At 38.4% G+C, this 14146-nt stretch overlaps 1 protein-coding gene across 1 annotated transcript in view; it reads left to right on the forward strand.

Annotated features, from left to right (window-relative positions):
• LOC121876197 overlaps window positions 1–10723 on the forward strand; it is a 42225-nt gene extending 31502 nt beyond the window's left edge. The window contains exon 5 of the mRNA XM_042381164.1: window positions 1139–10723. Coding sequence (XP_042237098.1) covers window positions 1139–6621 — 5483 coding nt within the window. The 3' untranslated portion in view covers window positions 6622–10723. The remainder of the gene's footprint in view (window positions 1–1138) is intronic.
• The last annotated feature ends 3423 nt before the right edge of the window (window positions 10724–14146 follow it).

The following is a 14146-nucleotide window of genomic DNA, read 5'->3' on the forward strand; positions in this document are numbered from 1 at the left end:
TATATATATATATATATATATATATATATATATATATATATATATATATATATATATATATATATATATATATATATATATATATATATATATAACAGGTAGGATTATTAGCAATTCGTTATTCAGTTATTGAAATATTTATACGAACCAAGTCCTTTTCTTTGTTCTACAATTTACTTTACTACGTATATAGAACAGAATGTTATTATTACAGTATACCCTGTATTAATCTATATTTTATCCTGAGTGGCAGAGACTAGGGAAGTAGCAATTATATTGTGTGTGTATGTGTGTTAGTGTTTGAGTGGATCTTATCTGAAACTAGTAATAATATGTTACTTAATGTTTCTTTTAATGTTGGGTTATTTGATTATATGAATCAGCAAATAATACTAGGAGGGTGTGTTCAGCCTTTGAGTTGGGAAGATGACTGTTTGCTCTTTCTAACTGCTTCTGTGTTTACCATTGAGTCTGTTCAGGATTGTTTTAAATAGAAATAACCCTTAATATGGATGGGTAAGCTTTATTTACCCCCCCCCCTCCCCCCACAGTCTTTCCAACCTAACTTGACGATTTTGAACTAATTATCTATCCTCATGTTAGTAGGTACTACTGTAATGTACTCCTATTTTCACACACATGCATGCACACATACAGTACACATGCCTGCACACATACATGTGCATTCACACGTGCCCACATGTATGTATGTGCACACACATTCACTCTTTAATGAAGAATCCCATATTCATTTAGCATTTTTTCCAGCATAGAGTAACATGAATGAAAGATGGGAAGTAATAAGAGAGAATGGCTCGCCATATTGTAGAAATAAAAAATGAAAGGGCAAAGAAAACAAGTAGAAATATCCACATGTACTTGTTAATATTCTCCCCCTCTGTATACAGTACTGTGTATGTAAGTTTAGGATATTAGCAAGTGTGTGCAAGTATTTCTACTTTCATGTGATGATAAAGTTTATTATCTATTAATGTGGCCAAAAATCATATTCTTTAGTTTATTGTGGAGTTTAATATCAGGGAGTCTTGGTTTCACCTGTACTGTATTATGATGTTAATTGTTAATTATACAATGTTATTAAGTTCATATGAAACTCATTAAAGAACACTCTTTGCAGATTCATTTGCCCAGGATCCCTGGTCGATTACGGAGATGTATCTTGAAGAGTTGGACATTGAAGTTGTAGTGCAAGGTGTTCGTTCTTCTTGTGATGTTCCCAGCGAGAGAACTACTACATCAGATGCCAAAGGAAGTGCAGATGATGTAAGCAACAATGCATTGTGTCAAGCAAATGATGTGGTATTGAAAGATGATGATGAAATTGAAAACCAGGATAAAAAGAAGGTGGATGATCATACTTCACACATTCCAGAATTAACAACTAACTTTTTATCTCAAGATGATGTGTCGTCTGGGAAAGAAAAAGATGTCTGCGAGACCTGTTATGAAAGTTCCTCAACAGAATTGGAAAACAAGCCCATTACTTCTGTTAATAAGTTAGACGCTGTTAGCACAGTAACAACAACGGCTGAAAATACTGCAAAAGTGTCAGAAGAGTCAGAACTTTGCTCAACCAATAATGTTGACAGGAGGAACGTTAATCAGTATTTGTCAGATAGCCAGTCTTCCATCTCTCATGTGGTAACCATTGATGCACAAGATTCTGATACTGGTATAGTGAAGGATGAGGCAGGAACTTCTAGTCACCAGCCAGTATTAGATCATTATCCAAAAGAAAGTAGGCAAAGCCCCCAGGACGTTAAAATTACACAGAGTGAGGAGACGATTGATCTTGTAGAAGAATTTAAAAACCTTCAAGCCATGAAAACTTTTCGATCACAGACTGTAGATGAGCCACAAAAGATACAGCATCTCCAGAAAAATGAGAAAGATATACAACCTTCCCAGAAAATCACTGTGCCTCGTGCTTCTCTCTTAGAAGCACCGAGTGATTGTAGTGAATCAGAAGTAAAAGACAAATGTAATAAAAAGAAAATAGATAGCCAGCCTTCACAGGTTGTTTGTACACCATTTCAGGTCTTCAGTGAAACCCATGAAGTAAAAAGTCAACAACAAGAAACAGGAGACTCAAGTGAACAATCAAAAACTACACTTGAGCATCATGTAAATAGTGCAGGTGTGAATGACCAGCACTTAAGTGAAACTGAAAATTATTCATATTCTATGGAAACTGAACATATTATGTCCATGACAACTGATATTGGTTTTAACAAGGAAAAAGATAAGAGGATGGAGAAGGACACACTTGATTGTGCTGCTAGTATTATGAGTGAGGAAAACACAGAGACAGTCGATGATAAATCAAATCCTCATCATTCAAAGTGTATACAGGATGGAATAAAGGTAAGTGAAGAATGCAGTCTGTCTAGTGAAGAAATTAGGGTAAAAAATAAATCAGACTGTTCAGTGAATGTCACAGAGTATGAAACTGTGGAAAGAAAACAAAATGAGAATAATTTACAGCCCTTACCTTCAACTTGTGAATACACAGAGAGTAACAGTGTTGACCCTGGTCCTCAGAGCTTTTTAAAACAATGTGATGGATCAGAGGCTTGTACTACTGGAGATGAGCAGTTGGTAAAGGAAGTAGTAGATACAAATTTTTCATATACGATGTCTGGTATGTCACCTCAGGAGTCAAGTGGTAACTCTGGCATTAACTTGAAGAAAGAATATAACTCACCTTCATCTGAGAGTTCACCTCACAACAGTCCACACTATATACTGTTGTCTCCAGATTATGAGAACATCCGCAGCTGGATGGGACATAGAGAAGACTCTCCTGAAGAACGAACTGAGAATATACCACCAGAGAAAGACAAAGATACACAATCAACTGTGTTATCAACAGAACCCATTAGGTCAGTAGCAAGTGAAAATGGATCCTCAAGTAAGTACTTTGGATCACTGTTGCAAGATGTTGATTTTGATGACATATTCTTCCAGTGTCCTGTTCGAGAGCACCCGAGTCAAACTTTTGGTGAACACATCACTAGTTCTCTCTTTTTTGGAGAAACTGCAAGAAGTTCACCCCAAACAAGCCATACTGAACATCCAGTTTACAGTAAATCTGATGGAAATCAAGGTTTGGAAGCAAAATACTTGGCTTCTGGTCATCTAGAGAAATTCAAAACATTTCCAGAGGGTAATATTCATGAGTCTAAGGCTGCAGCTGTTGTTGGTTCAGTATTGACAACTACTCAAATTTATTCTCACCCAATATCTGCTAATGTACCCATACCTCCCCACCCTGTACACTCCCCTAATACTTTGTCATTGGCATCTTCAAATCCTTCAAATTTTCATGTCTCAGAAGTGACACGAGCACACACAGTGAAGCCCATAACCAGCATTCCTCTTACTAGAAAAGCTACAGTTTTAGACACAAAGATGTCCTCTACACCATGTACAGGTACTCTTACCACTGTACCAACTGCCTTGTATAATACTTTACACACAACTTCAGTACTGTCAACTGCAGTTCCATCACTACCTTCAGTTGCATTAAGTACAGTACCACTTTGCTCAAGTTCTTCAGTAAGTGAAGTGAGTGGATTGAAAAGAAAGTCAAGGAGAAAGAAGAAACACAGAAGAGAAAGACAAGATCATGTGAAATCAACAAGAAAAGAAATAGACAAGATCAAACATTCCGTGACAGCTACCGATGATGCCACAGTCAGTAGACGGTGCAGAGAGAAACATGGTTCTTATAATACAAGGGGAAAGACTAAAAAGATTTCTGGGGTAACTTCTGTATCAAGTGTTAGAGAACATAGCTGTAACCTACATCATAGTGGCTCTGGTCTTGATCAAGGAAAGCCAAATAATGACCTGCCGCTACCAAGTGCCTCAGGTTTAGTTCAGTCTATAGGTCAAACAGAATATATTTCTGTAAAAATGGAGCCGAATCTGCCCATTGAAAAAAACACAGGAGAGCTACCAAAAATTTTTTCTTGTAGAAATGTGTGTGTGAAACAGGAGCCAGAATTAGCTGGTTCAGTGGGTGTTCACATTGATAAAAGTTGTGATCAGAAGCCTACTAGTTCACAACCGCAGGCACTTGAGACCACGTCCATCTGCTCTGGAGAAGTTAGTTTAAGCATCAGCACTGAGAAACCTAATATTCCATATGATAGTGACGATGACAACAGTATTCCCATAATATCACTTAATTCTGATGATGAAATTCAAATCATAATTCCAGAAAAAAACAAGAAACAGTTAAATAAGACAACAGACTGTGTTGGTAAACATGCACCAAGATCATTTTCGACTTTGTCTTTTCATGAAGAAAAGAAGAATGACAGTCATCAGATGGGGATGACTCCAGAGTTCCTCCATAAAATGGAAAAAACAGATGTAAAAATAGAAATTGTTAGTGGTGAGCCATTCTCAGGTGAACCAGATCAACAAAAACTTAAAAGAAAGTTGGAAGAAGACATTGCTGAAGAAAGGCCCATTAAAAAACCAAGAAAGATATTAAATACTGCATCTCAGGAAGTAGACAATTCTGCTAGATTAATTAAAAGAAAAACTTGTTCATCAGCTGACCACAGTCATGAAAAGAGGCAACCTATTTGTGGAATCCTTGATAACTCCATTGTACATGATGATCTTTGCTACAGTTCAAGCGTCGTTGAATTTGTTGATTTTGATCAAAATGCAAGGCCAAGTAGTAATCCTCCAGACAATTTAAAGATTTATCATGGTCCTTATGAATCAAACTATAAATTGTGCAAAGACAGAAGTGTTGGTTTTAAACCTAGCATGAGCTGTAATGAAGAAGATAGTCACACACTAAAACAATATAGCATGTTACAGAAGGACAGCACTAAGCATTTGTCATTTACACCACAACTTAATAAAGATGGCAAATTTGGTTGTACAAAATCAAGCCCTCAACATGAGCTTGATTCAGCTTCGAATTTAGATAAATCTGATTTAGGGCTGTTGGATTTAGATTCTGATAACATGGGGTTTATGTCTACAATGACTTCAGCATCAGAAAGTAATATGTCATCCCCTGAGCCATCAGAGCAGGAGCTTGAGTCGGGAAGCTGTAAATGTTTTGGTCGAGTGAAACCCTATGAGGGTGCTGGAAGTGGGCAGGAAACTTCTGGTGTAGAGAGTAGGCTGACTGATGCAACAGAATTTGATGTATCTTATAGTGAGTGTGAAGAAAATTTGCAACCAACCTCAGATTTTGAAACTGAAACGAGCGATTATGATAGTTCAGAAGAGGAAAGTGACTGTGAAGATTCTCACCCGTTTCCTGATAGTTTAAAGCCAAAGTTTGCACCCAATAATACCCACATCGTTAATTCAAAGAAAAAGATTGTGAAAATTGTAACTGTGGTTGATCCTAAGTACATGAATAATGTTAAACAATTAAATAGTATTAACACTAGTCATTTTGTAAAATTAGGAAAATCACAAGACATTGTTAAACCAGAAAAGGCAGCTAGAACTGTAATTTTAACTAATAAGTATATACCCTCCCAAATGCCTCTTGTTCCTGTAATGCCCTTAAAAACCAGATTGACTCATACTGCATCAGAACCTATTCATTCATCTTTAACATCATCACTAGTTACTTCTCAAGCTCATTGTTCACAAAATGATGGTATAACATTATTTAACAATCAACAGGTATTTGGTGTACATTCTATAAATGATTCTTCTCAGGGATCCAGAGCAGTGAATCAGAACCAGAACCCATCTGGTCTGCCTTTTGTACCACCGTTTGAACCTGTTAGTGTACATTTATCAAGAAATTTTTCACCCCAAACAACTATCAGTACAAATGTTCACCACTTTTCTCAATATAAGGGCCAAGAATCTGCAATAGATTACCAGAGACCTTTGTCAAGTAAACCTCTAACTATTGTTCCTCCTGCCTTAGTTTCTAGCTACTCCACCACAATGTCAACCAATGTGGTACATGTGCAGGCTAATAATACCCTGTCCACAACTCTCAAACCAGAGGAGAAGATTGTCGCTGTAACACGCCAAACTGCTAATGGCCCTACAACTCAAATTCTGAGGGTTGTATCAACATCTGTACAGCCTGAAGATACTCACAAAATAAATAGTACTAATGAAGGGCAATATGTCCCAAGTGGATCCTTTAATAAAGGCGATGAAGAACCATGTATTGAGACTGTGATGTTGAAAAAAATCAAAATGGGTTCCAAAGGTGGATTTTTTCTCAGACCAAATTCAGCTATGAAAAATGCTATATCAGAAATGAGAAAGAATTTAGTGGTCAAGGATAAAAGTGAAGAAGAAGAAGAAGAAGATGATGAAAATGGTTTTACATATATGGGATTGCCTGATAGTCAGCCAGGCATGACTTCTCCAAAGGGAGAAAGGCTAAGAAAAGATAAAAAGAGAAAGAGAAAAAAACAATTCAGAGAAAGAACAACCAGGAAATTTGTAAGAAAAAAGGTGCAGGAGAGTGTAGAGCGAAGCAGAAATAACCATGTTGTGCCAGAAATGGTGATGGTATGTATTGATGGAAAACTTCACTTATACCAGAGAGAGATATCTCGGACCTCAAGTGCATGTGGAATTAAGTAATATTACCGCTGTTAAATTATTATACTTGTATTACTGTGAAATTCTAAATATTATGTATGAATGTTCAAAATGTGATTGAATTTGTTTGGAAAGTGGATCATATATTTCCTGTGTATTTTGTAGTTATTCAGCATATTAACTATTTCATACACAGACAATGATGTCAAATATAATACTGTACCATAAATTATTGAATAAGATACCAACATTTAAATGAGTTCCTAATAGCATTTCAGACATTACCGAAGTAATTATAAATTACATACTGTACCCTGTAATTTTTAGTTGCTTTAAATTTATTTAAAAAGTACTATATTGTATTGTGTAATTTGTGTTGAGTAGCAGTCCTTGCATAGAGTAAAAGAAATCCCAAGGCCAGTGAAATGTGTATGATAAAACATACTGTATGTTAAAAGAAGTTCTCAGTTTTTTTGGGAAGATGGTTTTAAATTTCATTAGGAAAGTCTATGAATCAATACTGGCTAATTAAACTGGAAATTGCCTAGCTTCATCATAAGTATTTAATAGTGTGTACCATGGCCATTGGTTTATGTAGAGTTTAGTTGAGGATGTGACATTTGGACATAATAAAACCAAAGGAAAACTTTATCACTAAAAGAACACAAGTTTCTGGCTTATGAGGCAAAGAAACAAAATATAGTATAGTAGTGATACTAGAACCTTCAGATCAAGGAAGTTGGGCACTAAGCAGCTTGGAACTGGAGGATTCAGTTATAAGTATTTAAAGATGGAAAGTTTGTGGCAAAAATAGTAAAATGAAATATGAACAAAATATTGTATCAGATTGTGAAATGTGAGCCATTAAAAATAAAGGTAAAACTAAATATGGTATGGTCTGTATATTGAATTGGTGTAGTACATTAATTAAATACAATACAGTACACAGTGTTTGAAATTTGTACCAGTACGTACTTCATATACAATCCTCTGCAAAATAGGTCAGTCTTCATATTGTACTTTGCTATTTTTTCCTGATATAGACTCAAAAATAGGTTGGTGTTAATGGTACACTTTGGTAATACTGTAGTAGTTTTCCTGATAATGACTCAATATTTTTGGATTCACCATTGTGTATGGTTGCAAGAATTTGTCTCAATGATCATATGTATAGTCCCCCCAAAAAGTATCATTAGCCATGGGGCTGATGCGATTCGAGGCTTCCCTAGTAGTGTTACTCAACATGTTTCTGAGCAGTTAGTACTTCTACATCTATGACCTTAGAGCTTGAATGAGTTTATACATTTTAGAACGATATGAATCCTCCGAGGCTTCAGATCATTTATTACTTGACTTGGTGTGACTGTAGTAAATGGATACCAACGCCATGCCAGTCAACAATGGGATCTTACATCGTACACAGCGAGGAATTATCGAGGAGATATTGCCAGAAAAGAGAGGTGCTATCATTGCCCTTCACAACGAGGTTATACATATTGCTGAAATGACACAGCGCACTGGAGTGAGCAAACCCATAGTATCATGATGGATTAGGCGCTATGAAACAACTGGTGCCATACTGAAACTGACATCCACAAATGTCTTACAATAGGTGAATGGGGGGGGGGTTTGTTGCATGCAAGTTCCTTGATTTGAAACCTTATTTCTTTTGGTGTTAAACCAGTGCAATTAACATAGCAGATCCGTGTAGACCGATACATTGTATATTGCTGTAGCTATTCACTCATAATATCAAGCACTATTTCCTAAGTCACTTCATAAATCAAATATATCATGAACAACATGAGTAGGCATATTTTGAAACTCGGTATGAATGAAACCCGTTAGTATGACGACCTAATGATGAAATGTCCGTTTTCAGGCCTGTCTCAAGTCTTGGTTATAATGTTTTGAAACACTTTCATTTAATGTATATTTCAGCGTTATTGTAATCATGTCAGTGGCTTGTTTAGATATGCCATGCTTCGACCCAGCACGAGACATACTGAAGTGATCTAGTATGCCATACAAGGATGACCCCCTCCCCCAATCCTACCTCATCTTTAACTGTTGCTGATATGGCCAGCAGGTGTACCAACTTATGATGATGCACTGGGGGTCACATCAAAGAATTTTGTTGAGTGTTTCAAATTATAGCAACTGGAAATCTTGCGATACTTTTTGGGGGACTGTACAAGATTGTATTGTTTCCCCTTAAAATTTCCAGCATTTGTGTTATAGGACAAGTTTTACAACATGATTTTATTTGATTTTTTTATTTTTTTTTATGATGAGAATAATAATACAGTACAGTATGTTGGATTCATGTTTAAATGTTAGTACAGTCTGAGGTCTTTCTTCTCCCAGTGTTTTGGTTATGCTGAAGATAAGTTTTCCATTGTACACTATACCCTCGTTAGTTTGACAAAAAGGGGGGGCTCTGGGTCACACGAATTAACCGAGTTTGGAATATTATCTATTTATTATTATTGTGCAAAACATAAATATTTTATAAATGTACATACAGTAATGATAAAATATATAACACTGTACAGTAATAACTAAATGTAACACTGCAAGGCGAGGGGTGAGGTGACATGACAAGGCACTTGTATAGCATACACAGTAACAGCACTACTAAGCCATTATGACATTTTAATTTCTGATTTTTATTTTAAATTTAATTAATACATGATGGCTTGATTTGACTACTTTTACACTTAGACAACTAATCAGTGAATAAACCAGGGCATATGGAGATGCATAAATGCTTCAATAATATTTGTTAACTTCTGAAATATGCTACAATATTATTTACTAAGTGCTCAAGACTGATCCTGTGGTAAGCACCATTCCTCTTGAGCAGTGACAACAATGGTGCTTGAGAGATGGTGAGTGCTGGCAACAATGTTATGGAGAGCAGGTCAGTGGGACAGATCAGCGTTGGAGGTGAGTTGTCCTTTCTCCTCTCCTCTGCCACCTTGTCTCCCGGGCAACACAATAAATGTAGTTTTGTACATTATCTTTGTATAATTCATGTTCTATTCCTATACAGTACAGTAATTCAGTCATCTTAATTTATTTTGTAATATATTCCTATAATCGATTTTTTAGAACCACTTAGTTATTTCAGATTCATTCTGAACTCAAATTGTTTAATTCATTAAAAAAGAAATAACATACGAATTAAGCCGAAATCCGAACTACCTGTATAACGATCCATATTAATGAAGGTACAGTGTAATTTGATTTATGAGTTTCTATACCTCTAAAGCTTTTTAAAAAAAAATTAATTTCTTAAGATTAAGTGATTCAGATTTTGAGAGTACAGGGTAAATCAATCCATGGCAAGTAGATAACATAAAGCTACCATACTGAAAATTTTTATTAAATTTTAAACAGTTTAGTCTGCCACACAAATACAGTACAGTATATGATAATATTGACATGACTAACCCTTTTCAAGAGCTGTTGCTGTTTTGAAAAGTTTGATACCTTATCAAATGGGCTCAGTCTGAATAGCTCCAGCCTTATATTGTACTACGGTACACTGTTCTGTATAACCTTTATGATTGGGGCTCGGGGATATGAACACTGATCATGTTGGCTGGTCTAGTTAGGCTGCAGCCTCTTTGGACTACTTTAGTGCCTACAGTATTTGATTCACAACCAAAAATTTTCCTCCTGTTTTAAGGATCTGTCTACTGTACAGTATTAAATCATCATCAAAAGGTAGTTTTAAATGCAGAAAGTACCGTATTGTTAATACAGATGAGTTTGTTTTATTTATTATCGAGCAAAGCACAATATGAAAGTGTAGTGTTGAAGAATAATAATATGCCAGTATTTAATTGACACAAATTAGTCAATTGATGTTGTTACCCCTCAAGTTAGTACTGTAGTTGTTAATAATATTGAACACGATGCTTGAATTTGCATTTAAAATTAACTGTAAAGGGTATTTTCTTGTTTTTACATCATGAAAGGAATGACTTTGTGTTCTCCTCAGACACAATCATTCTTATTTCTTACCAGAAGGTCGAGAAAGTTTACCCCACATCTGACTTGAAATAACAGAATATTTGAATATTTTCTTTAACCAATTTTGTAAATATTGTACTATAAATAAATCTTTATTATATAATGTGTTAATTTCTCTGAATCCTTTCCTAATTGTACAATACTTAAGGCATACTGGTGTTGAAATATTTTTGTATTTTTCTGAAGGGATCATGTGTCGGCTGGTCAGTCTATTTTATTTCGAACGCTCCTACTGTTTGTATAGTATACATTTAAACCTACCCTTCCCTGGTCCTGTTTTACTCCTTGTCCTGAGTAACCAATTTTACTTCCCAGGACCAGCTTGTTTTTTGACTCCCACTTACCCCGACCTCTCTCTACTGGCGAAACCCCCCCCCCTTTGGAGTAACAATTTCACGCTCCAGGGATGCAGACAACGTCTTTACCCCCGCACGAGACAAGTGTACTCCGTCACGACTGTACAGGTAGTCGTTGCCATAGAATCGTTGCCAGTTATCAATGAATGCCCAACCATTGTTTGCACAATGTTTTTCCAGTCGGCAATTTATAGCAATTGCCCTGGACAGCCATTCTAGGCAAGACACCACATACTATCAGGATCCCTCCCCTATCTCTAATCTTCACCAGCACCTCCCTATACCTCTTGAAAAGTTCCTCACTCCTAACCTTTCCTATGTCGTTTCCTCCCACACTAAGACACACTACTGGATTGGTACCCTCCCCTGACAAAACCCTATCTATCCTCTCAGCTACATGCCCTATCCCAGCCCCAGGAAAACACACCCTAGTCCTACGTTTCCTATCTCTTACGCAAAAAGTCCTATCTAAAAACCTCACCTGGCTGTTCCCAACTACCACGACCTTACCTGTGGGCAGGGTTTATACAACTGCCCTTTCCTCTCCTTGCTCCATACCGTCCTGCCTCTTCTGTTCCTCGCCAGCTTCCTCCAGCACCTGGTAGGGGTTACTACACTCCACACCCTGGTCAGCTTTCCTGAGTCTGACCCTAGTACCCTTGGAGACAACCACTCTCCACTCCTGCTCCTCCTTCGCAGGTGTCCTGCTAGGCAGGACACCTACCTGAAGGAGTTCAGTCCTGAGGGCTTTATTTTCCCCCTTTAGAGTGTCAAGCTCACTCCTCAACTGCCCCAGCTGCCTTAACAGAGTGGCCAGTAGGTCGTCTTTCCTCACACCAAGCTCCTCTTCCCCCAGGACACAACGATCCAAGGCGGCCATTTTCCTTGGTCACTAACGGGAGCACTTGGGGCCACGACCTTCTCCAAGCTGGAAGGGGAAGGACTGCCCAAAGACTGTGAGGCCCACACAGTCCTCTCCCCCACTTTATGCAGAACCCTATCATCCTAGGCCTACTTTTTGTGTTGTCTTTTGACAAATGTGTGCCGATGACGCCAAGTTATTTCGGGAAATCAAGAACCAAGCGGACTGTGAAGAGCTGCAGAAGGACCTCTGTGGGCTCCAAGAATCTTCGAAGAAATGGTTGCTGAGATTCAATGTCACGAAGTGTAAGAGGATGCACCTGGGGCATACCAACGGTAAGTAGGCGTATCATATGTCCCAACTGGATGAAGAAACTGCTCTATTTGAGACTGAATGTGAGAAGGACCTAGGTGTGTATGTTGACAATGAGCTGAAGTTCTCGGGTCATTGCGAGAGGAAGGTAAATCAGGCAAATAAATTATTGGGTCTTATAAAAAGGTCGTTTAGATATCTAGACGGTCCGCCCTTCGTAACGATCTTCAAGAGTGAAGTGCTTCCCCATCTGGAGTACTGTCACCCCGTCTGGTCCCCGAGATATGCTAGGGACTGTCAGTTGGTTGAAAATGTTCAAAGGAGGGCCACCAGACTGGTGCCTGCCCTTCGGCACCTCAGCTACCCTGAGAGATTGGAGTGCTTGAACTTGCCTAGCTTATACTACAGACGGGCAAGGGGTGACCTAATTGAGGTGTATAAGCATCTCAAGGGACACTACTCATTCGAGTGTCCTTACTTGGAGCTGGCGGACGCTCGTCCCACAAGGGGTCACAGCTAAAGATTGAAGAAGCCGCAAGTCCAGAAAACTGTGAGGGCAAACTTTTTCGGAGTGCAAGTTGTGAACTCTTGGAACAAACTACCAGAAAGTGTTGTGACGGCACTGAGTGTGAGCTCTTTCAAGACCAGACTTGACCAACACTGGAGCAGGTTCAGGTTCATTCAGGAGCTGGTGCATGCCCAGTACTTGCCAACAGTGTATAACAGAGACGTGACTGATCGCCCAAGCGGCTAACGAGCCGATCTTTTGGTGAAGAGGATAAAAGAAAAGGAAAAGTAATCAGTGACGTGACCGAACGCCCAAGCGGCTAACGAGGCGATCAGTGGTGAAGAGGATGAAAGCAAAAGTATTGGGGTCACACCATCACCGCCTGCTGCCAACGTGATTGTTCTAGATGTTGTTTCTGCTCACGTAGCCATCACTCTGCCATCTGTGCTCAGAAAATCAGAGACCACCATGATGGGGGTGGTGTTGGCCTGGTAGTTGAACCCAGGTGCTGTAATTGTAATAAGTGGCACAATGTTGTCTCCCAGCACTGCCCAAATGTCCATCTGTTCCTGAAGACAAAAGCCGGTGCCACTATAGTATGCGGTCTACTGTGATGTTTTAATCTACAGTATGTGGTCTACCGTGATGTTTTAATCTATAGTGTGCGGTCTGCCTTGATGTTTTAATCTTCAGTATTCGGTCTACCGTGTTTACACTAGAATATGTGGTCGACCAAGATATTTACGTTTTAACGTGCTGTCTATTTATATGATATAAATAAAACAAAATTGTGCGAAATAATTTATTGAGTAAACAATGTACACTTTGAATATTACATGTTACAATTTTACATCACCTAACCTCAGTTCAGGTCAGTATTAATGACCATCACCTGTGACCATGGTGAGTAGGATTATCCATAATCTTCTCCAGCTCGGCAGACTGCATACTTTAGTAGCACCCAAAAGCCTCTGCCCCCCAGGCCTCTTCACCCGACATCTGCCAGGCACCCTTGTTCTGCTGATCCCTCCACCTTCCCCTCTCTGTCCCTGCATGGCCTCAACTGCAGCAAGTCATCATCCACCGTCACCTTCCCCTCAACTAAATATGACACTCCTAGGACTGCTCCCTATTTCTATTTTGACGCTGCCAGTAGTGCTACGTTCTGTCCTCCCCCCCACAACTCTCCTCTGGCGAGGCGATGCAGTTTGTCTCTCCTTCACAAACTAGAGAGCTGTGTTGAGCATCTCTTTGGATCCCTACTTGCTGTCATAACCGACCTACAATGCCACATGGTGCCCTCTGTGGCATTTCTTAGATTTCATCAAACAATTTACATATTTCATAATATACTGCACTATATCATATTAGATCTGTCAGCCTAGGGTCTTCTGCCCTTCATGAATATCGAAGTGACGTTGGCTGATGTATTTTGTTACTTAAATATTTAAGATGTTTTATGAGATTGTTTATCATCTGTTTGAGAGT

This window comes from Homarus americanus, unplaced genomic scaffold, assembly GCF_018991925.1.
Source record: "Homarus americanus isolate GMGI-L3 unplaced genomic scaffold, GMGI_Hamer_2.0 scaffold34921, whole genome shotgun sequence".
NCBI classification, from domain to species: Eukaryota; Metazoa; Arthropoda; class Malacostraca; order Decapoda; family Nephropidae; genus Homarus; species Homarus americanus.